This window comes from Homarus americanus, unplaced genomic scaffold (assembly GCF_018991925.1).
Source record: "Homarus americanus isolate GMGI-L3 unplaced genomic scaffold, GMGI_Hamer_2.0 scaffold10135, whole genome shotgun sequence".
NCBI lineage: Eukaryota > Metazoa > Arthropoda > Malacostraca > Decapoda > Nephropidae > Homarus > Homarus americanus.
In genome coordinates this window covers 42,314-68,252 of record NW_024756215.1, presented here as the reverse complement: position 1 = coordinate 68,252, position 25,939 = coordinate 42,314, and the positions used below count along the sequence as shown (strand labels likewise).

At 36.8% G+C, this 25,939-nt stretch overlaps 1 protein-coding gene across 1 annotated transcript in view; it reads left to right on the top strand.

The window, feature by feature from the left end:
• The window catches only part of LOC121856741 (ceramide transfer protein-like), a gene marked incomplete at its 3' end in the record, with an annotated part of 64,958 nt that overhangs the window by 1,156 nt on the left and 37,863 nt on the right, over positions 1-25,939 (top strand). The window contains 3 exon segments of the mRNA XM_042352432.1: positions 11,664-11,732; positions 13,112-13,261; positions 17,971-18,087. Coding sequence (XP_042208366.1) covers positions 11,664-11,732; positions 13,112-13,261; positions 17,971-18,087 — 336 coding nt within the window.

The following is a 25,939-nucleotide window of genomic DNA, read 5'->3' as shown; positions in this document are numbered from 1 at the left end:
TTCCAGTATTAATGTAATTTTGCTTCAAACTCTTCCACCGTCTCCACATTCACTACCCACTCAGGTAACCCATTCCTTAATTTCCGGTGGAAATATTATAGAAGAAAAATGTCTTAGAATTGTTTAAACATTATGAAATACATATTAATAACAGTGAAATTATAAATTCACCTTTTTTAGTTTCCTTTCATGAGTCATTTTTTCCTTTTATCCATTATTTTTTCCTTTTGATCCACTACTGTTTCGGTATCATTTTAGTTTCAGTCATCCGGGGAATCGGTTAGGTTACATTAGGATAGGTTAGGTTAGATTAGTTTGGTGCCAGCACTTCGGCACCTCAGTTACCCTGAGAGATTAAGAGCCTGCATTGTTTTTTTGTTTTTGTTTTTGTTTTTTTTATTTATTTATATATATGGGGAATAGCCCACCCGGGTGCAGGTCATCAACCCACATCGGGGCCTAGGGGGCGAAAAAATAAGAATAAAAGGAAATTGAAAATAGAAAATGAAAAGGTTATATTAATCTACACCACAAAGATGCCGGAAAACCAGCTTTTTGAAGTGAGACATAGTATGAGTGTGGAAACACAGAAGAAGGCAGAGCATTCCGCAGTTTGGTTGTGTAGGAAAGAAGGAAGTACTATACTGGGTTATTCTAGTGTGACTGACATCCACAGAAATGGTGGGCACCGCGGGCAAGACGTGTGTTATGAGCCGGCGGTATACAGGATGCCAAACCCACTGAACATTGCCCGTTAAAGTACCTGTAAAAGAGAGAGAGTGAAGCAACATTGTGGCGAAGAGAAAGGGAAGAGAGATTAATTATCAACTAAAGGAAAAGAGTTAATAAGACGAAATGCCTTTGATTCCACCCTATCTAACAGTTGGACAGAAGAAGAGCCACCCCAGATATGAGAGCAGTACTCCAAGTTAGGACAAATGAATCCCTTATATACTTGAAGCAACTGCTGAGGAGAGAAGTAGCTACAGCATCTGTACAGCATTCCCAGCTTTTGGGAGGCAGCTTCAGCAATGTTGTGGAGTGTGGCTTCCATGACATATTAGGGGAAATAGTGAGGCCTAGCATGTCTATTTTAGAATTTGGCAGAATGATAGCCTCCTGAAATGTGATTGGTGGGAGATCATCTAATTTGGAAAGTGTAATTGGTAAATACTGAGTTTTATTACTATTGAATTTAACCAAGTTTCTACCTCCCCATTCTGAGATGATGCACAGTTTATACAACAGACGGGCAAGGGGCGACCTAATTGAGGTGTATAAACATCTCAAAGGGCACTACTCAGTCGAGTGTCCTTACCTGGAACTGGTGGACGCTCGCCCCACGAGGGGCTACAGCTCAAGGTTGAAGAAGCCACAAGTCCTGAAAATGTGAGGGGTTACTTTTTCAGAGTGAGAGTTGTGAACTCTTGGAACAATCTGCCAGAGAGTGTTGTGATGGCACCGAGTGTGAGCTCTTTCAAGACCATACTTGACCAATACTGGAGCAGGTTCAGATACATTCAGGAGCCAGTGCATGCCCAATACTTGCCAACATTGTGTAACAGAGACGAGACCAATCGCCCAAGCGGCTAACGAGTCGATTAGTGGTGAAGAGGATAAAAGTATAAAAGTAAGGTATTATATAGGACTAACCAATGAGCAAAATTGATTGAAAAAACAAATATGAAAACACCTGATTTTCACTGTTATATTATAGTGGACACTGTTGTTGTTTGTGGAAATATGCAAAAAATTTGATATTTAAAAAATAAACGTTACTTAACATTTGTGGGTATGAAGAACAGACCTAAGTCACCTAACCTTACCTAACTACCTTACTGGTGGGCTCTGCCCCCTGCTATATTAAAACAAAAAACTTGCTATGGCATGGTGAAATTTGAGGCATTTTCTGTACATGAGATGATACAGCCGCATCGACGCTATGCACCCCGGGCGGCTGAGGGATTTACTGTGTTGGCGGGTTCCACAATAAATGATTATCATATCACAACTCATTGATGAAAATAATGTGAGAAAATAGACAGTCTTTTTGTAAAGGAACAATGCCATGATCTTTAAATAATTGAAGGGTCTCGTTGTCTTTACCCCTAAATTCACAAATTAGACCTTGTAAGATTGGTGACATCCTTCACATGACATGTTGAAAAACAAACTGACCCGGGCGCGGTAAAAGCGCCTCAGCTAAGCGCGGCCTCATTACCAACCGCAATATATACTAGTGCACGCCTAGGTGCCTAATTACCTATGAAACGAACAATTTCCACAATAAATGATTATCATATCAGAACTCGCTGATGAAAATATTGTAAGAAAATAAACAGTAATAAAAATAGCTCGCTTATGGGTTAGTCCTATATATTAACCAAAAGTAAAAATTACAAGCTGTCCTCAATGAGTGGAACAACTTTTGTTCCTATCAAAAAGTCTCTTAATATATCTAGTTGAGGTATGCAAGAATATTTGTCCATTGGTTTTCTGCAGGTTTCCAATTTTTATATATTACAGACACAAGACTAGAAAAAAAGAAACATCCGACTTCATATAATTTCTTGTGCAAATCAATATTAACGGAGTATTTCACAAATTTTTATGCGTATAGTTCTGTATCCACCATGTTGCCAGAGTCACTTGTCTCCTTTCCTCCTCCTCTTCGCAACATAACAACCAGGGACTTTCAAGTATCGTGTCATGTGACTTGGCTAGCCAATTATTTTGAAACAGCTTTCCACTGCACACTTTCAAATTTTTAAGGCTTTCGTGATGGCATGTGATGTGTTCTCTCCCATACCTAAATGTTATTCAGCGAGTTTATGAGAACGACAGTGAAGCAATAAAAATATTACAAGTTCACGGTGTCCTTCCAGCATCATGACTGTGTCCTAAGTGTGGAAATCATTTAGTCCTCCACCACAGTAGCAGGTAAGCTCCAAAAACTGGGCTAGGACGTATGGCAAATAGTTGTCCATTGGCTGTCGTCGAGCTATGATACGATAATAGGTGTTTTTGTTTTTTTAATAAAATCTGACCTTCATTTCTTGTGCAAATTTTTTGCCAAAAAAATGAACAGTTTCATTTGTAACAGAAGCTACTTATTTGCACAAAAATGGAGGTCAGATTTGAATAAAACACCAAAACACAAAAAAAAAAAAAATAACCTAACCTACAATACATACAACTGGTAATTATTTACGACTTCACAACTGCTGATTTTTCATAGAGAACGAATTTAAAAATGCCGCAATTTCACTGTTTTATAGTGGACACTTACGGTATCATAGTTATGGCAAATGTGTTAAAAAGTGTTTATATAGTTCAAGTTAACCTAACCTAATATTATCTAACCTAACCTAATCTAGCATAACACCGGTCAACAAAATTTTTCTGGCACAAGGTTTTTAAACGGATTTTAAGTAAATTTGGGGTGCAGAATCCAAATATGACTTTGGTTTTTGTCTATCACATCAGGTTTTTGCGATATACCATATTGCACTTTTGCTGGGGAACGTAAACTTTTGGATCAAAATTGATGGTTTAAACATGTATACATAAATTTTTTCAGCATTATAATTTGTATTTTTCTATAACCAAAAATTGTTAATATAAAATTGGAAAGTTAATGCACATATAATATTTAAATGTAACATTGAAGGGTGAAAAAAAAACAATTAATGTACGGTAGAAATAGTGCAAGTATTAAGATCAAGTTACAGTTACATAAACTTCCTCTTTTTGGCCGATCTCTTATGTACAGCTTCTGGAATGTCTCTAATCAAACTCCAGCAGTAGTCCGCCATCATGTTCGAGTCCCATCGACCTTGGTAACGTTCTTCCATTACTTTAATGTCTTGATGAAAGCACTCCCCTTGCTCCTCGCTCACTTCTCCCAGATTTTCTGGAAACTCGTCCAAGTGACTGTGTAAGTAGTGAACCTTGATACTCATTCTGCATCCAAGTGCTTGTAAACTCAAGAGCAGCTCTTCCACAATTTCTTGATAGTTGTCCGCTTTCTTGTTCCCTAAGAAGTTCCGCACCACATTAGAGAAAGCATTCCAAGTTCTTGCCTGTGCCTCAGTCATTGTTGCAAGGAAGTGTGGATCTCTGGTCATATGAATGAAAGTACTTCCGCAGTTGCTCTTCTCTGTTGCGATAAAAGGAGACACTCGTGCCAGGTTTTAAGAGTCGTTTCTCTTGAAGCCTGGAAGCTAACAATTCAGCAGACTGTTTTGGCAAATTTAGATCTCTGACCAGATCATTCAATTCTGACTGAGTAAACAACGTTGGCTTTTCACAATCTTCACCAGATGGCTTGAAAAGATCAGTCTCTTCATCTTCATCAGTAGAAACAGGTGAATTCCGTCTATATCCTCAATCTCTGGTAGCTCAGTAAATTCTGGCACAGGTATTTCTTCACTGTGGGGAACTGGTCGTATGGCTGATGGGATATTTGGGTATTGCAGGTATTGTTTGTTTTTCTTATTGAAACCTTTAACATTGATGAGGCAGAAGTAGCAGTTATCTGAATGATTCGTTGGTTCTCTCCAAACCATAGGCACGCCAAACTGAAGTCTAGCATTCTTTCTTTGAGACCAGGATCGCAAAGTTTCCAGGCAGGTTTTGCACACTTTGTGAGGAGCCCAACTTTTGTCCTGGCCTCCAAGTGGTACTTTAAAGTAAGCGAGGTACACTCTCTTCTCAAAACTGGTGATGTTGCGCCTTTGACTTTTCAAAGTAAAGCTTCCACAGATGTAGCAGAATATATCTGGGTCATTGCAGCAATTCCGTCTTTGGGATGTTGAAGCCATTGCCAGGTTATCAGTTTTCACCTGAAAATGATAAAAAAGAGGAGTTAGATTTATTACAAGTTCAAAATAACTATGTTATATAAATTAACCACCAAAATTTTTAGACACGAACCTGCAAAAAACTCTGAAAACGGAATTTTTGGTGAAATCCATCAAAATAGGGAATACCGATAGCGCAAAAACGTTACGTGATGGAGCAAATCTGAGATCAGATTTGGATTCAGCACCTTAAAGTTAGTAAGGAAGCGGCTGTAAAGTCCTCCATATTAGCCAAGAATAGTAAGAGTACTATACTGTTACTGTCTGATTACTGTACTGTATAGGAAAATACTAAATATATATATATATATATATATATATATATATATATATATATATATATTGATATATATATATATATATATATATATATATATATATATATATATATATATATATATATATATATATATATATATATATATATATATATATATATATATATATATATATATATATATATATATATATATATATATATATATATATATATATATTGATATTGGCTCAAACCTTAAATACCCTAGATCTTTCATAGACAAATGCCTAAACATTACTAAGAAAACTTTTTATAGAACTGATCCCAAGCCCACCCATGACCATAAGAATATCTTAATATTACCATTTCACAAAAATTTCTCACACATTCCTTCACAACTAAAAACCTGGAACGTCAATGTGGCATTTAAAAACTCATGCACTGTTAAACAAATGTTAATCAAGAACTCCCCCAACAACACAATTGGTTGCATTTATAAAGTTCCTTGCAAGGAATGTAATATGTTTTACTTAGGCCAGACAGGTAAAGATCTTGCAACTAGAATTAAACAACACAAATACAGTGTTAGGACAGGCCAGGAATCCAATGCTCTGTTTGTTCATTTGAGGGATAACAAGCATTGCATTGACTGGGATAATGCCTCCTCAATATTACCATGTAATTCAATTGATAGTAGGAACATCATAGAATCTAGTCTTATTAAACATACCGAAGCATTCAACATGAATTTGAGTAACGGCATGTACAAGCTGGACAATTTTGTAATTAAGAAGATTTGTAACCAGGTGAGAAGGCCGGGTCACCTGACCATCTGACCTGACCACCAACCGTTGTGTGCTATTTAAAGATTAGTAGGGTCATTACCTAATACCTGACCATTGTGGACCTGGTCTCACCCTCCTCTGTATATATACACCTTGGTTTGTATTTCTCTCTCTAGTCTGTACTCACCCCTGAAGATGTGAATTACACGAAAGCGCTTGGGAACTTCGTGTTTTCTTCTTTCCTATATAATATATATATATATATATATATATATATATATATATATATATATATATATATATATATATATATATATATATATATATATATATATATATATATATATATATATATATATATATATATATATATATATACAGTCAACCCTCACTTTACGTGGTCCCACATTTCGCATTTCTGCGGTGCCCTGCCAGAACCCAGGATGCTCACATTCCGCGGTGGGTGTACCCCTTTACACGGGTGAAGTATAATTTATTTATTTAACTCATAAAATTCATACAAATTATCCGGCCAGAATATAATTTACATTGCTGGAATTCTTACAATTTGATGATCATTTTGAATATAAACATCATAGATTTTGCATTAGACATACAAATTTTAGATATAATGTTTACTCTTGAGTAAATATGTTATCTTTTGTGCAAAATATATGATATTTATATTCAAAATATTCCTGGTCTTACAAGGAATCCAGCAATGTCAATTATATTATCCTAACTTTAGTCTGATTTATTATTTATTACTAAAAAGGTAAACAGTCTGGTATTCCCACACATTTATCTAGTAGGGACGTTGGTGGGGGGAGGGAGGGAGGGACCGGCGACCGACCATCTGTTACCGTGTGAAGAATATATTTTTTTTTTATTAACTGAAGATTTTTATTTTAGCTCATAAAATTCATACAAATTACCCGGCCAGAATATAATTTACATTGCTGGAATTCTTACAATTTGATGATCATTTTGAATATAAACATCATATATTTTGCATTAGACATAAAATTTTTAGATATAATGTTCACTCTGAGTAAATATGTTATCTTTTGTGCAAAATATATGACATTTATATTCAAAATATTCCTGGTCTTACAAGGAATCCAGCAATGTCAATTATATTATCCTAACTTTAGTTTGAGGTATTATTTATTACTATACCTGGTTTTCCCCCAAAAATTTCTCAGAGAGGGAAGAGCCAGCAGTGTAGTGTGAGAAGAGGGGGAGGGAGTTGAGTCCATTATTTGAATGGACATTAACTTGGCGACTGTATTTCTCTATTTCTCTTAAGTATTAATTGTGTGCATGTACCATCATAAAATTAAGATGTTATTTTTACTAGAACATAGGTATTGTGTTGGAAAAAGTGGAGTTTGGGGGTCAGCTGGTCTCTATTTCATTTAATCCCATATGTTATGTTATTCACTTTACGCGTTTCTCACTTTCCGCGGTACCCTGTGGGTTACATTAACCGCGTAAAGTGAGGTATGACTGCTGGTAATAAATACACCCACCTCTCGTTTTACGTGGGGGTTACGTTCTTGAAAATCACGCTTAATTCAAAAACGCGTAAATTAAACATAATCTTCCCATAAGAATGGTAAATGGTACAGGTTAGGGGAACCATCATATACCATACAGGGTACGAACAATAAATATTCTCTTACCTTACTCATTAATAAAGAAAAAACAGTTGATAAAGGAAAAACAAGAGTAAATACATCTTAAATAACACTTACATTGATGACTGGCAACTTTTGCTTGACAAAGGTGGCATAATGGAGAGTTGAGGGGGGGAGGCTACTGAGGTGGAGGCGAGGGTACGAGCGAGTCGGTGGTTGAGGTAGGCTGTGGTCTGGAGATGCCAGATGTCTATGGCTGAGATGCGTTGCTGCCAGATTTCATGAAATATGAGAGCAATGTCTTTTGGGTGGTTTTCATTTTCTTTTCTTGCAGGATTTCTTTGTAGCACTGCATAGCCGAATGCACATTTCTACTCACTTTTGAGCTACGATCATTATTTATATCGTCTTCGTCTATAATAGCCAAACCACGCTCAATTAAAGTGAATGCCTCTGTCAACTGCTTTGCTGCTAGAGTTCAAACGACCTCAGGCCCCTCTTTCTTCTCCACTCCCTCATCTCCCCGCTCTTTTTCTAAGTCAAGCAAATCTTGGAGCGAAAGTTCTTCTTAATGTGAGTCTAACCCTTGCACGTCATCTAACTCCACCTCTTCAAGACCTACTTTCTTTGCCAAACTCTCAATGTTTTCTCTGGTTTAACAGATCACTTTCAACACTAAAACCTCTCAAGTCATGCACAAGATGCGGACACATTTTTTACAAACTCCATTCATACATGAATGACTAACTTTGTCCCATGCCTCACCAACAAACATTATAGAGTCTCTAATGTTAAAAGATTTCCAGAATTCTTTAACAGCCATTTTACCATCATCAGTAGCCTTCACTACAGCATCAAATGTTTTGTTGAGATAATAAGCCTTAAATATACTGATCACTCCTTGATTCATAGGCTGAATGAGGGATGTCGTATTTGGTGGAAGATAGACAACTTGAATGTTTTCACAAAGATCTTGAATTGAAGGTGGATGTCCGGGGGCGTTATCCACAAACATTAATATTAAAAAAAAAAGATTTTCACGTTCACAATATTCATGTAAGTCATCTTTCAGCTTTGACACAACATAGTCACAGAAAAGACTACCAGTAATCCACCCCTTGTTATTTGAAAAGTAGTGAACTGGTAAGAGATGTTTAGAATAACCCTTGAGAGCACGTGGGTTTGCAGAGTGGTACACCACTACTGGTTTTAATTTGCAGTCACTTTCAGCATTACCTCCAAACAATAAGGTACTGTATAATGATCCTTAGCGGCCTTGAAACGTGGTGCTGATTTTTCCTCGCGAGAGATATACGTTCGTGCTGGCATTCTCTTCCAAAATAGAGTAGTTTCATCCGGATTGAAAATCTGCTTTGCAGAGTAGCCTCCCTCCTCAATAATACCCTTCAGAGTTCTGATGAATTCCTCGGCAGCCACAGCATCGGCAGATGCAGCCTCCCCACTCATCTTGATATTGTGATACCCGTATCTTCGCCTGAAGTTAGCGAACCAACCAGAACTAGCACTGAAAGGTTTCACTGGGCCTTCTTCATCCTTCTGTAGCTCTTCATGGATTGCACGCACTTTTGCCTGGGCTAGCAATATGCTGACTGGTACGTCGCGCTGATTTTGATCTTCAATCCACATACTCCGCATCCTTTCCATGTGCTCCATTATAGAACTCGGAGCATAAGAGGTTTTTGTTGTACTTTCAGATGCCCCTGATTGAGCACTGTTCTTTATCTTCTCAGCGTTGTCTCGAATGGTACGAACAGTGCTCTCACTTAAACCAAGCACGCGGCCAACCTCTCACACACGCCCTCCTCTCTGAAGGCGTTTGATCACATCTAATTTCACGTCCATTGCGATTATTTTTCTTGCCTTTTTAGCTTTAGATGCCCCAGAGGAGGCAGATGGATGTTTTCCAGACATTCTCAATGGGCAAAACAGCATTTAACAATAAAAAGGTACTGTACCTGATAAACACACAATGCAAATGAGCGCACAGAGAAAAAAAGTAGTGCTGGTGTGAACTGAGAAAGCGATATGCGGGAAGCTTGCTGGACGTCATCACAGTTGTTGTACAGAATACTTCATTATCATCATTATCTTCATCATTAGTAGTAATAATCTTTATTATTACATTATTATAATAATTATTATTAATAATAATAATATTAAAATTGTTGATATGACTGACTTTATAGTAATAATTTACCAGCACCTCACCAGGCATTACACGCGACTCCACTGCCAGGCGACCAGGTGAATACACATGGCAAATTTAAACTGTCTTGACCTTGTTATTTCAAAAATAGGTGCGTGTAAATTAGCTTTTGGTGTTAATTGAACAATCGAGTTATTCCAAAAACGCTTAAATCAGACGCACGTAAAACACGAGTTACCTTTACTGTATATCCAACTTGAAACTTGAAAGGAAAATTAGCAAGAAATGGTTTTAATACAATTAATAATTATACTTTATTAGTTGATTTCATGATAAAAATATTTTGCCAAATGAATAGCCATTACTTGAAATGAACAATGTCCTCCTTTTTCCTGTAAAAAGTAGAGCAGAGGGCTAAGGGGGGGCCAGGGTCCTAGATGTCTTGATGCAGCCCTGCCCGTACAGTACAGTACTGTATGTACTGTACCTTGCATGTTGATGGGAATACATGTGATACTCTCAGTTGCAGCTGAGTGTAATTGGAGTAAGTTTTGGCCCCTTTTAGACTGAAAAATGTTACTTATAGCAACAATTTATCTTGTTAATTTTCTGTTTTCTTTGATTTATACTTTACCTTTTACTTTTATCCTCTTCACCACTGATTGGCTCGTTAGCCGCTTGGGCGATCGGTCACGTGATTTATGTCATTCATTATTTATCATTAATTTTATCCATTCATTGTAGTTGTATGAGGTTCAGGTCAGGTCAGGTCAGGTCATTAGCAGGGATCAGCTGTGACATCATTGAGGCTGTAGGAAACACCTGGGCTCTCTTAGGTCAGGTCATGTAGGAACAGAAAAGTCAGATCAGGTCAGCTGTGATGTCACAATTTGTCAGTGTGTCTGTGTAAAGAAGATATTCCGAAACCAGGTCTGTTGCTTTGAAGCTGAAGCCTTAAAGTTTTTTGAAGCCAAACCTAAAGCCAAGACAAAACAAAAGTGGCTTCGAGAAGCCAAAATTGGCTTCAGCCCCATGTTTGGTGACCAGACAATTAACCACTTCTTTCTAGTGTTCTAACAAATAACAAAGTTTTACATCAATTTTTGTATTATTAGTTTGGTGATTTTGTCCTGGATGATGTTTCATACCTGAACACGTTTACATAAATAAGATATAGCTAACAACCAAATCATAACCTTACCAGTCATAACCTAACCTAACCTTAATCACGTGTTTACACAATGGTCACAACGTGACTGGTGCGGAGAATGATCAAGAGTTCGGGGGGCTGGGACAATACCATCTTCAGTCGATCACTTTCCTCGCTGACAAAACTTCTCAAACTTGGATATTGAAAAAATTTTTTTTTTAGCCTTTCCACAAAAAACGACTACAGTATATTACATTTCATTAAGCATCACATATTGAGCAAAATGAGACCAAAATTGTTAGCCAAACTAGCAACAGTCAAGACTCAAATATTAGCCATATATTTATTTATTATTGTGCTTTAGGGCTGAAAAATATTAGTTTGAAATGTGTCAATTTATAACATGGTATGGGAAAATGGTTTTTATTTAATATACTGCAATACTGTACATATTTTTTTTTAGCATCTACTGTATTACATTAAGTGCCAAATATCAAGTACAGTAAATGTTGGTACTGTACCATTAAACGCAAATACACCGGGAACATAATTCTCACCAGAATCCGTTCCCAATGACTAAGTGGCTAATGCAATCTTCAGGGATGCCCTCCAATTCCTGCCAACCAGATCATAAAATGTACTGTGGCTGCTTGTTTCCCAACTCATCATTACTACAATTCATTGATGAATCACTAAAAGAATCACCCCCAGTACCTGCTATGTCAGTTTCATAAAGGCGTTATTTATTTCGGGGTACAAGAGTTATTTCAACTGTATGATGGTCCATTTGTCTTGTTCAGCCGATGGTTGTTTGTGGCGCCGACCATACCTGCTCGCTTGTGACCAAGGGTAGCTCCCAGCCTCACAATGTAAGTAACTCCTTTGGGACTGTATTGTTAACCAGTTCAGTATCTGGTGTGTGGAGTAAGAATATTCAGTTTGATACTTAACATTTGGGTTATAGGAAGTTCTATTAAGGACGTTTTGTAAGGTGATATGAATTTTTCTTAGGGGTAGTGGACCTGCACATACAGTATTACAGTATTTGCTATTCACTAGGTATTTTGTGCTTCTCTGTGCTTCAGTGTGGAAAGTAGGGAAGTACTTCAGGAATTTTTGCTCATTCAGAAGGGAGTGGATTATTTTGACAAAAACAATGAGAATTAATTGGTTTATGGAGGAAAAAAAGTGAAATCCAGGTAAACTTAATTGAACTAGGTGCACAAGTACTGTAACAATGTGTGTAAAGTTAATCCACAAAAATAAGTTACACTGTCCTACAGGAATATGTATTTAAACTGGCAGACCATAAGGCATAGGACTTACCCTGAGGCCCTTATATCAAATGGGCTTTCGGAGGGAAAAGTTATTGGTTATAGTAGTAGCCTTAATGAATACTGGTAGTCCTTCAGTGGTTGGTCTAAAGTGTTTATATTCCCTACCCTTTTTAGAGTAAGTTGACTTTTTCTCATTTTTGGTACAATATATTATACTGTATGAGTCAGAAAGGGTTAGGGGATGATAATCTTCTCTGCTTCTGCAGTGTTGCCTTTTTATCATGGACTTAATGAAGCCTGTACTGTACTTATATCAATGCTTAGGACTGACTTTACAAACTTCTTGGTAGGACTCTTTAAAGATCCTTGTTGTAGACTGATTGATATTGGAGGCATTTCCAAGATTATGTATTTTAATGTAGTTAAAGGTGAATTCTAGGAATAATAACCTGTCCTCATTCTTTAAGAACTTGTATGTGTACATTATCCAGACTAATTTTATTTACTTTTTATGTTGATTTGTTATCTAAGGCATTTAAGGATTTATCAAGGACCTGCACAAGACCTGGTTTGCAGAATGTGTTCTCATTATCTTTACAGTCAAGTGGGAACATGTTTAGGAGAGAACTGGAGTTGGCTTCCATCAAAGTATTGGTCTGGTTAGGCCTGGGATCACTTGCACACACACACACACACACACAGAATATTGACCCAGTTATATACAGTAATTTGTGTTGAGTTATTGATTTTAACATTTATCTTGTAAAGCGTAGTGTAATTTACTTGTTCCACCTTATATGTATAGAAATTGAATATGGTAATGAAGTTCTACCAGTATTTCATTAGAATTATTAGGTTATTCCATTCTAGTCTATACTCCTTTCAAGTGTTTCATAATTGCATGTAGCATGTAGAGTACATTTTGGTTTATAGTCTCAACAGTGTAGGTAACTTCAAATGTTATATTCCAGGGTACAGTGTCCAAATGGACCAACTATATACATGGCTGGCAGAACCGGTACATGGTGCTGAAGGATGGCACCATGAGCTACTACAGGAACCATGATGAGACAGCATTTGGCTGTCGAGGATCTATAAGTGTTCACAAAGCTCATGTTAAGGTAAGCCATCTGTTGTAATTAGAAAACCTTTACAGAATATAAACTCACATTATTTAGTTGGACTCTTGTATCTACAGGATTATTTCTCATAGATATCCTATAAGGTATGAATTTTTTGGCCAGATGAGAACATATCAGAAATTGATGTGTGCACTGGATACATTTAACAATATATTTTTGTCATCTTTGGTATTTTTTTTACAGTATCAATTCCCTTAATTCCTTGAACCCTCTCGTGCATGAGAAGTTTTAAATTTTCCAGTTCCAAGATCACATCTCTGAGGTCCCCAGGGCAGGCGAGACAGTGCACGGTGAATATTTTCTTTGCTTTATCAATTTCCCCCAGAACTTGTTTTTATTGGCATAAGTCATATATCTTTAGCTTCATAACTGATTGCTCTGCAACATTAGCCAAAAAAGAAAAAGAAAGAATAATACAAGTACGTATATAGCTATTTTTCATCACTTCTAATAAACATGAGAAAAGAAATACACACCAATACATTCACAACCGCCAACTGTGTAAGTACTATACACTGCTAGAAGCAGAATTTTTTGAGCTTTCCAATGCAGTAATCAGATTTCTGATATGACAAACAGTTTTTGAGAAAATAGCAAACAACTGATTCTCAAATGGCAATTTTTTTTTTTTTATTATTTTTGTGCCAATGTTTAATGTCGATATAAATTATATTGCATCTTGTAGCCAACACAATAACTAAGAGATTGGCACTGATAAAATTCATGCAAGTCTTCAGAGTTTTTTGCAATTTTTTTTATACATGCTGGCGGGCGTTTGACCGCATCGCATGATTGTCATATAGTAAAAGAAAGTAACACAATATCTAATACAGGTTGTACCTCTCTAGTCCGGAAACTCCCGTGGTCCGGAATGATTTTAGTTTGTCCAATAGGTAGATAGGCAGCTTTTTTTTTTTTTTTACTTATCTGAATTATTATTACAGGAGTATTAAATTTTTGCCCCTCAGGCCCCAATGTGGGTCAGTGACCTATGCCCGGGTGGGCTAATCCCCTTAAAAAAAAAAAGCCGCGGGAAATTAAGGTTTGTTTACATCCGGCAGTTCGGCTGCTCTCTCTCTCTCTCTGCTTGTCTATACAGAGTACAACATTTAACCCTTCAATATATATGAGCAGTAAATAAGTGTTGCTTTCATATTCTTATGTAGAGTAATGACGATATGTTTTCACATGTGCGCACTTACATACGCGCAGTCTCACTTTTTTTTTTACCATTAATGGTTAGCTACTTATATTGTTCCATTTATTAGCATTAAATAACATTACAGGTACTTCAAACAACCATATTAATTTTTTTACATTAATTTTACTACAGCTAAAATCAGGGTCTTATTTTCTTCAGTTTTATATGTAGAACCAATCAGTCACTGGTTTTGTAAGCTTTAACATAAACAATGCCGGCAGCCGTCTCGTCTCCTCTAATATTCCACGTATTATTAATAAATTGTATTGTTAATTTTGCACACACAAACATTAATTCAATAAAAACAAATTCAGAAACATTAATTAAAATATATATGAACAGTAAATAAGTGTTGCTTTCATATTCTTATGTAAAGTAATGACGATATGTTTTCACGTGTGCGCATGCGCACTTACATATGCGATCTCTCTTTTTTCTTTACCATTATCGTTAGCTACTTCTATTGTTCCATTTATTAACATTAAATAACATTACTTAAAACAACCATATTAATTTTACTACAGCTACAACCAAGGTCTTATTTTCTTCAATTTTATATGTAGAACCAGTCAGTCACTGGTTTTGTAATCAACGAAAACAATGCTGTGTCATTTCCTCGTGTGTTTTAATATTCGACGTATTATTAATGAATTGTATTGCTCATTTTGCACACATAAACATTAATTCAATAAAAAAGACATTCAGTAATAAACAATAATGAATCTTTTGTACATAAGAGAAATGGCGCTGTTTACACGATTATGCACGTCGTCTGCACGTTGGCGGGCCGTTCAAACCCGTCGAAATTCAAGTTTCCGCTGTCAAAATTTTTATTTATTTATTTTTTTGTGTGTTCCGATAAAATACGTTAAGAATTAAAAACTCGCGAAATTTGAGAAGCTACTATACGACATTTAACCCTTCAATATGTCTTCAAAGAGACCATGACGCAGAGAAAGTGGTGCTAGTGCTTCCAGGCATAAGCACAAGTCACTATCTATCCAGGAAAAGGGTGAATTTCCATGGTCCGGCAGTTTCCATGGTCCGGCACCGGTCAGGTCCCGAGGTTGCCGGACTAGAGAGGTACAACCTGTATTTTGTTTGTATATATCATGGAACATGCTTATTTTTTTCTTATTTTAGTAATACATATACTATTGAAACCCCAGTTGCTGGTGCATTAGAGATAAATTCCTTTGGCAAGTATTAAGGGGAGCGTCTGGCATAGATCGATGAAAAAAAAAAATAAGAATAATTAAAATAAAATAAAATATGAAAAAAAAATCCCGAGCAACAATGTTGCATATGGCTGTACCTGGATGGAGTTTTATGGTAATATTCGTAATATTTATGCAGTTATGTATGGTTCCTTCCCCCCCCCTCGCCCCACCTTCCTACATCCCCTTGGGTAGACATGAATGATTGTGGTAAAAAATTTCCCCCAAAATTATGGAATAAATGGCACAAAAAAATTTAGAAATTCATTTCAGGCAACTCTCTTCCTCTCTGGTAAGTGTAGGGAGGTGGACACAGTGTTATCAGTGAGTCTCGGACCTTGTCAAGGAGAGGTGTGTACTCTGCTGGTGCAGTAGAGTACTGCTGTACTGCTGTACCAGGCTTCTCTCCTCGAATATCAGGATGGCATGTGATTCAAAACATAAAAGACAACAAACGGAAGCACGTGCCAAGGGCATTGCTAAATCCAAGAGGATGAAAGAAGAAAATAACCACTAAAACTGAAGACAGTAACAGCCGTCTCAGTGGGCACCTGAGGCAACCCAGCCCCAGCCTTCCACCCCTCCCCTCTACCTCACATAAAGAATATAACTGGAGTTCAGTTGGAGATGTAAAAATACAAAAACAAACAAACAAGATATTACATGTAAAATTGGCTCAGAATGATCACTTACACAGGGGAGAAAGGTTGAGAAACTTTATTGGCCTGTATCTTAAAATGAACTTTTCTAACACTCAGACTGACAGTTCTCTGCCAGTTTGTGACCAATTTTAGCGAAACAAACACTCAGCACAGGAAGAACCTTTCCTCAACACAACTACAGATTCCAATATTTTCTATCTTGTGATATTTATTTTTGGTTGAATATTTTATCTTGATATTTTGATACAAAATTTCAACCAAACTTGAAATTTTTATTCTTAAAACCAAAGACAAAAACAAACAAATGGCCCTGGACAATTCAGTGGCGATACAAGATCTCTTAGAACTACAGGTATCAATTTTAAGGCAAAATAGAAAGAAGTAATGGAGAAATTATACCTTGAAAATTTAGACAAATGTGAGAAAATGTGTAGAGGGTTGAAAATTTTGAAAGGGTAGAAGGGAGCTATGGGGCTAGAATTGATGTACATATGATCCTTGATTGATGACAAGAATATATCATAATAATCGACCAAAATTAAAAGCACCTACACCTTAAACCGGACTCTCCTGTTAAATGTTGAGAGGTAGTGGGTGGTATGAGGCTTGCATAAGGCAGGAGATATGAAGGAGGTGTTTGGGATGTGGAAGGTTGTGGTGAAGAAGAGTGAGGGTGGTACGTTGTTGGTGCGGTGGTGGTGGTAGAGGGAGTCTGGTGGTGAGGCACTTGATAACGTGGATGCAACAAACACAATTTCTCCCTCAGACTCGTGACTTTCGTTGTTGTTATCACGATCATTTTCACTGTCAGGCTCTTTATTATCACTATCCACTTGATCCTCACTATCCCTAAACAGGAGTTCTAGAAAATCATCCTCTTTCAGAGACTTTTTCCCAGACATTGTCACTATAACGAGGTTGTATAGCCTGATACGGTAATGACTTGAAACCGAAACATTTTCTCTGTAAATATGAAAAAAATATTACATTACACAACCATCACTTCACTTATCTAACACAAAAAAGAAATTATTTCAAGTAGTAGGGTAAGCACTGTAATCCAGGAGTTAAGGCAGCCCGCACAGAGTTATGGAAATTTAAGTGGACACGGGCCACACTCACGGTCTGACTGCTGAGATAATACTGTGCATTTATCATTATGGTCCCTTCCTATGGGCCTCGAGAGTTGCTTTTTAAAGTTTGGTGACTCGATTTGTGTCACTGGCGAAGTTGGTCTTATCATGAGTATGACACGAATCGCGTTGGCATGCGAGAGAGGGTTAATACAGTTAAAGTTAATTATTGATATTATTGATACCGTACTGCTCACATTATTGACTCATCTGTACAGATACTCTAGAAACGTAGTTATGTATTTATACAAAAGAGTTTAAGGAACTTCACTTTCATGTACAGTACACTTGCATATATCACTTTTCTTTTTTTTTCCCATTCCCAAAGCTGTTGATGGCACATCCTGAAATCTTCTTTGCCATGCTTTACTCTGTTTCTTGTTCATACTTTACTGATGGTAATCTTATGAAACATAAATAAAAAGTTTTGTGAGTGCAGTAACAGATACTCTTTTTATTTTATTTGCATTTTCAGCCTCACGAGATAGATGAATGCCGATTTGACGTTTGTTTGAATGACTGTGTGTGGTACCTGCGGACTAACACAGAAGAGGAGAAGCACCAGTGGGTTGATGCTATTGAGCAGCACAAGGTAAGAAGGCCTCTTGCATATATTGATTCACTTTTGAGTAGCTAATTCAACTACAGTGGGGTATGCTATAACGAATCTAATTGGTTCTAGAACCTTGTTCGTTATAGGATTAATCTGTTCCAGGCCCCCAAATACAACCACTTAACACTGAAAAATATAATATAAAATTGTAAAAATTGTAAAAAAGTGCATAAATATGCATCTAAACCCCTGAAATAAAGAATATCATTAATATTTGTAATAAAAAACAATAAATTAGAAAAAAAAAAAATTAAATGATGTTCGTTGTAGGAGTTTCGTTCGTTATAGCATTCTCAATTTTATAGGTAAAACCGTTCGTTATAGGAATATTCGTAGTAGGATCCGTTCGTTATAGCATACCCCACTGTATATGTATATATTTTTAGACGTTCCTTTCAAAGCCTCCTTCACACACCCAAGACAATCACTGTTTGAAACTCACTGCATTGACTACTAAATCAGCACAGGCGATCGAGTGTTCTCTAAATATTTTTGGTTAGGACTTGCAGTACAGTAGTTTCTTTTGGTCATTATCAGATCAGTGTTGTCCAGAAGTAACCCTTGATAACTTGGAATATATGGGGCTCTAACCATTCCAAGTTATCTAATTTTACGAGTTATCAAGGCACTTTTATCCCACCCTAATACCCAACTTTTTGGTCAAAATAACCCACCATAATCAGAAAACTTAAAAAAAAATTACACTTAACAGCACTGGAGGAGAGGAATGGGGATAATTCAAGCTTGTGGTGCCATTTGGCTAGTGTCAGAGGTGGTGATGGGGTTCACTGCACAACAGTACAGTATATAGTACAATATAATTCTGTATTGTAAGCTCTTACAGCATCAGATTTAATTGTTATTATTCACTTAAATACTACTGTACAGTAGCTAAAACAACTATCTGTGCATCCTTTGTGGGAAACAGTATGAGACCTTGGACGATAAATTTTGGCCTTTGGGGGCTGTCACTAGTCACACGTAAAATTTTGGAGCATGTCGACCCCCACCTGCACAGATAGTTGTTTTAGCCACTGTACATGTATACTGGTTAAATTTTCCCTGCAGGTGGAATAGCACTTTGCACAAAATACGTGAAAAAATAAGTACAGTAGAGTGACTGCGGGTGGGTATCTTTACACTAGGCCTTCTGACACGTAATTGCACGGCTGATCGGGCAGACCCTCCCACAATCTTCTGTGGGTTGCACTTATGCCATTCTGAGATTGCGTCATCATGTCTCGGAATATTGTAAGTTATATAAAAAATAATAAAAAATAATTTACAGTTGAGTATTTTACTGTCACTCCGAGTAATATCAAATTCCGAGCTATCCGCGGCTAAACGTACCGTATTTTACGTCATATAAGATGCACGCCTATATAGGATGCACCCCCTATTTTAGCAGAGAGTATTTAGGGAAAAACTTTTGTGTGTACATTATTTTCCTCCTGTAGTCAAAGTTTTCTTAAAATAATATATACAGTACCAGTAAATGTGAGGAATGAATAAAAATAATACCAATAAATAAGTTTCAACAAAAAATACTGTATTCCCAAACCAGTAAATAAGAAGCCAAATGAAAGTTTAAGGAAACCACATGAGGCGAGATGGTCGAAAAATATTTAAAATAATAAAAAAATTCAACAAATTCTCATAGCTTTATGCACCCTTCCAGTAGCCACTCGCACAATCTCATAGTTATTTATGGAGATTTGGCAATTAAATGGACAGTTAAATCCCCCCTCCCTCCCCCTCCCCCCCCACCACCACCACCACCACCACTCTCACGTGCGTGCTTAAGATCATTCTGTTGCGTTTCAACAACCTCTAGTCTAGTGCTCAAGTAAAATATTCATAGAAAATAATCTATAAAAGTTAATTTACTTCTGGTTTCTTTGGCACTATCTGGCATCTTTCTGTTATGTTACTGTGATGTGGAGGAAGGAAGGAGGAGCAGCTGGAATAGTACTCAAATACGATAAGCTAGTGTGCTCTTGTCTGTCTTAGCTATCAGACGTAGATTCATTGCCTGCCACAGCCCTTGCTCTCGTGCTCTTACTCAAAAGTATGTTTTTTATAGACATTTTCAGATATTTCTCCACTATTTATGGACCGATTTTCAAAATTAAGATTTCAATTGAAAAGGCAAAGAAATACGAAGAATTTTTTTGTCACACTTTTTTGTTATTAAAAAAATATAGAATATGAGAGGTTGAATATAGTATACGTACAATGAAAAATAGAAAAAATTGTAAATAGAAAAAAAAGAAAAAAAAGAGGTTATTCCAACAATTTGTTAATCATGTTGATAACTATCACATAAATAATTTGCAAGAAAATTCTTTGTGGGATAGCAGAGAAATATCGACAAGAAATTTCTTGAAATTTTGATTATTTAAAAAAAAAACCAACCAAAATGCTTTAAATTTGGATATAATCAATACTGTATAGATATACATGACATATATAAAAATCATGAAAATCGGATGATAAATAAAATTGTCCAAGTCGGTATCTTTAACACAGTCGCTATTTGCATATACTGTACAGGGGGGCCCCCCCAAGTTCACGGATTTTTATTTCGCATTCCTCTATTATTCGCGGATGACACCCTGGACGTACCCAGGATGGTGAATTGTGTCTTCCAGAACTGTTTCAGTGTTAGTTCAGGATCATTGGAAGTTGCCTGATGACACCTCCTAAACATTTTCATGTACAACTTCTTGAAGTTGCTGATCACATTCTGGTCCATTGGCTGTATGATTGATGTAGTGTTTGGAGGCAAAAACAACACTTTCACAAAGTCAAATTGATACTCCAAAGTTCTGGCAAGTTCAGGGTCATGACCAGGAGCATTATCCATGAGGAGAAGAGCCTTTAAAGGGAGTTTATTGGTGGTTAGGTAGCTCTTGACAGAAGGGCAAAACACCTCAACAGCCAATTCATTAAAGAGCTGTCTTGTCTCCCATGCCTTATGGTTGGACTTCCAATAAACTCCAAGCTTTGCTCTTACCACTTTATGTTGCTTGAACACCCTGGGGTTTTCAGAGTGGTAGACAAGCTTAGGCTTCAGTCGGAAATCCCCTGAAGCATTGGCTCCAAGCAATAGAGTGAGGCTTCATCTCTGGTGATGAATGTTCTTGATGAATGTTCTTTTGGGCATCTTTTTCCAGAACAGCCCAGTTTCGTCTACATTGAACACTTGTTGTGGAAATAATTTTCTTCTTCCATCAGTTCTTTAAATTCCACTAAAAATTTTGCTGCCCCTTCCTTATCAGCACTAGCAGCTTCACCATGCCTAATAACACTGAAAATGTCACTTCTTTTCTTAAATTTTTCGAACCAGCCTTTGGTGGCCCGAAAATCTTCAAATTCTGTTCCTGAAGAACTAGGTTGATTTGTCTTTAAATGTTCGTAAATCTCCCTGGCTCTTTCACAAATGAATTCAGTAGAAACTGAATCACCTTTCATCTGTTTTTCCCTAATCCAGATGAGAAGTAACCTCTCAGTTTCTGCAATTAGGGATCTAGTTTTAAACACTGGTAGATTTGTCTCTCACTTTCACTTCTTTAAATTTGTCTTTCTGTGCAAGAATTGTCGACACAGTTGATGTCGACATGCCATATTCTTTGCATAGCGCATTTGTTCTAATGCCTTCTTCATGTTTCTTAATGATTTCCTGCTTGGTTTGGATTGAAATCGCTTTTCTTGATCTCTTTGGCCCCATGCTGGATTCAAACAATGTCAACACGTGATTTATTAAGTTTAAACTACTGTAGTTGTAAATAAAGAATATTTTCTTTAAAATAACACTGCACTGCGCTATGTATTGTCAATTTGTAAAATAAATTTCAAAATGACCAATAATTTGCTTGGAAACACAGAAAAAAAAAGCATTTAGTTGAAGAGAGTCTCAAGCAAGATGTTACCTCCACTGAAAACAGAGAGAGATTAACGCTTGTTTGGTGAGTTAAAAGGCTGGATGTCTCGCCAGAAACTAGAGATCTTACCTTCAATTATGTTCAATAATTGTTAAAATGACTAAAAAATTTAATATTAAACTTTTAAAATTATTGAATAGTATAAACTTCTTGATATTTACTAAAATAGTAAGGAATTTAAGCCCTAGAACCGATTACTGTATTGGCGGCTTAATACTACAGCTGGTTGACCGCCAAGTGCAAGCGAAACATGTTGAGGTCGGCTCGTAAGAAACTCGTTAATCGAGGGATTGCTCGTTAACCGAAGTTAGGAATCTTATGGGAGGTAACTCGTTAACCGAAATCTCGTTAACCGAGGCGCTCGTTAACCGAGGGACCACTGTACATGTTAATTATCTGAATTATTATTACAATTATTATTATTATTATTATTATTATTATTATTATTATTATTATTATTATTATTATTATTATTATTATTATTATTATTATTATTATTATTATTATTATTATTATTAAATTTTTGCCTCCCAGACCCCGATGTGGGTCAGTGACCTGTGCCCGGGTGGGCTAATCCCCGTAAAAAGAAAAGAAAAAAGAATAGGATATTTTTTTTGTTATCTACAAAGACTTTAGTTCAAACTAAACTCCAGAAACTAGCGCTTAATAGGGAAAATGAGGTAAGTTATTGGTTTCCAGCCTATTTTTTTGTATAAAGTAATGGAGCATTCTAACCTTGACCACTCACTTCCTCAATGGGAGTGAAATAAGTAAATTCCCATGGGTCAGTCTGTCTATAGAAAGTTTCACTCAACAGAAACAGATGCATGTATGTGTAAGATAATTTGGTGTTTAAAACCTGTTCTGGGAAGTCCTCCCTCTTGATTCTGCTTGATCTATTAGCTGGTTTTGATACTGTCAGTCACCAAATGTTGGTTGGTGACCTTTCAACTATTGTCTTACAAGGGAGTGTTCTATTCTTACTTGAGTCTTATCCACCAGTTAGTGAACTGTACTCTGAGTATGTAACTGAATTGACCTCTTTGCAAAGTACCACAGGGTTCATTTACTCTTGTGGTTTTTGTCTCTGTTGGAATCATATAATGATGAGTACAGTACCACTTTTATGTGGATAATACACAATTTTTTACCAACAATGAACATTGCAGACAAAGGACCAAACGGCATCTCTTTTGGTTGACATCGATCTAGGTGATGGGTGACAAGGAGAAATGAAAGTTGCATGATTGTAAAACTGAAATCATAATTACTGGCAGCATTCTGACTAATATTATCAGTGATGTTTTTGGTTTACTTGATTTTGGAGGCTGCATTGCTTGAAGATATCAGAAATTTCAGTGTGCATTTTGACACAAGTTTAAGTTTCAGAAAGCAGATGAACTTGCCCATAAAAAAATATAATCACATTTTGTGGTGTTAAGAGGTTTAGGTTTTGGATTGACAAAGAGTCTTCATGCTTGTATACAGCTACTACCCGACTTACAACGGGGTTAGGTACTCAAATCCAGGTCGTAAGTCGGACATAGATAAAAAAAAACAAAAAAAAAAAAACACAAAATCTACAATGAAATACAGTACAGTAAAAGTAATAAATAATGAGGAATGGATACAGTGTGACTGAGCACTTACCTTTAATGTAGTCAGCTGAATGCACACGGGGCCCCCATAATTTTCTATTTACAGGATCATGGAGACTATATTAATTGGATGAAGCAGAGGAGGAGACAGGGCTGGGTGGGTCATCAATGTCGCTTTCTTCAGACAGGTTTATGTACAGGGGAAACTTGCTGGTTGAAGGTATTGGATCATCTTGAGGGAGTGAAGAGGCAGCACTGGTGGGGTGTGAGGAGACAGCAATGGGGGATTTCTTAAAATAGATGTCCAATTTAGACTGCACAGTTTGCTTTTTCTTTTTGTTACAAATTTCCCTGTAGGAAGCAAGTGCATCTTGGACTATTCTGTCAACTTTGTCAAAACGCTCATAATTTTGATCCATTCCGTCAAACATTTGCATCCCCTTAATAATTGTAGCAAATGCCTCTGCCATTTGCTTCACTGAAAATTTTTTGGGGGATGCAGGTCCTTCTTCTACATTTCGACTCGCTTCTTCCTCTGCATTTTTGTGTGCTTCCAGTTCGATAAGGTCCTCGTTACTTAGCTCTTCTGCTACACTTTCAACCAACTGTTCAACATCTTCATTATCAATTTCTAACTCCAGCTGTTAACCCAACTCCACTTTCTTGTTACTAATCTCAGAAATAACTTCATTTTCATTAAATCCTCTGAAACTGTTCACATGTCTTTTCAGTGTTTTCTTCCATATTCCATTCATGGACTGTTGTGTAACCTGATCCCATGCTGCAATAATGTTCTTTATACATGTCAAAATGTTGTAGTCCTTCCAAAACTCTCTTGAGCGTTTTCTCACCTTCAGTAGCAGTAACAGCCTGAGCGAAGGTCGTACGTAAATAATTTGCTTTAAAGGCAGCAATAGCACCTTGATCCATGTGTTGGATGACAGAGGTATTGTTAGGTGGAATGTACACTACCTTAGCCCTTTAGGTGCGTAATTAAATTTCGCGGCGGTTCCTGAAAAGTGTCAATTATCCTGCCAAAAATGAATTTCATATAATCACATTTTCTATATGTTTTTCCTAGAGAACTTTTAGTATATTTTCCAAATCTGGAACAAAAATTCACATATGTGTGCAAATTTTAGAGAAAAAATGACATTTATACCCAAAAATGCAGGAAATTGGTATAAATCAATGTCTGGTATATGGCAAATAAATTTAATCAATTTGGTTACTAAACAGCAAATTTAGATATGTATTACATATTCAGATAATATCAAACAAAATACAGTAGTACAAAAATAAGCTATATTGCATTCAGGAAATACTCCTATACCTCAATACATAATATGTCCGCATGTCGTCTCATTTGGGGAAGTTTTTTCAAGGCCGTGGGATATCCCCGCTTGTCGCATTTAATTAATATAATATTTTTTGCGGGTTTACCCGCATGCCGCATCCAAAGGGTTAATATCAGGGTGCATGTCGTCCAGGTGTGGTGGGTGTCCTGGAGCATTATCCAAAATCAGCAAAATCTTGAATGGAATCCGTTGTTGCAGACAATACTCCTTCGCTCGAGGAATGAAACAATTCATGAACCAATCCTCAAACAGTACTAGGGTCATCCAGGCTTTCTTGTTACTGCGATAAAACACTGGTAGTGTGTGCTTGCTGACATGTTTAAAAGACCCGGGGTTCTCTGAATGATAGATCATGAAGGGCTTGATCTTGAAACCAGCATTATTCCCCCCCAACAGAAGTGTAATTTGGTCCTTGAATGCCTTGAATCCTGGCATTGTTTTCGCCTCTTTGTGGATGTATGTTCGCTCAGGCATGTGCTTCCACACTAATCCAGTTTCATCCACATTGAATATTTGCTCAGACAAATAATTTCCTGCCACAATCACACGATCCAACTCCTCCTAAAAAGCTTCGGCAGCACCAACAGCAGCACTAGCTGCCTCTCCACTCACCTTAACGTATGTAAACTGTAGCGGTTCTTAAATCTGTTAAACCACCCATGACTTGCTGTGATGGTTTGTTCGCACTCATCTCCTGCCTGCTCCTCAGGCTTCAAACAGGCTTCTTGCCTTAGCCTGTAAGGTTAACAGGCTTAAGGGTACACGCTTCTGTATTTGGTCTTCCATCCATATCACCAATAATTTTTCCATATCGTGAATGGGACCTTGTCTTTTCTTCGTAATTATAGTTCCCTTTATAGGTGCTGATACTTTCACTACACTACGAATACGTTCCTTGTCCTTCAGAATAGTGGATATCGTCAAGTGCGAA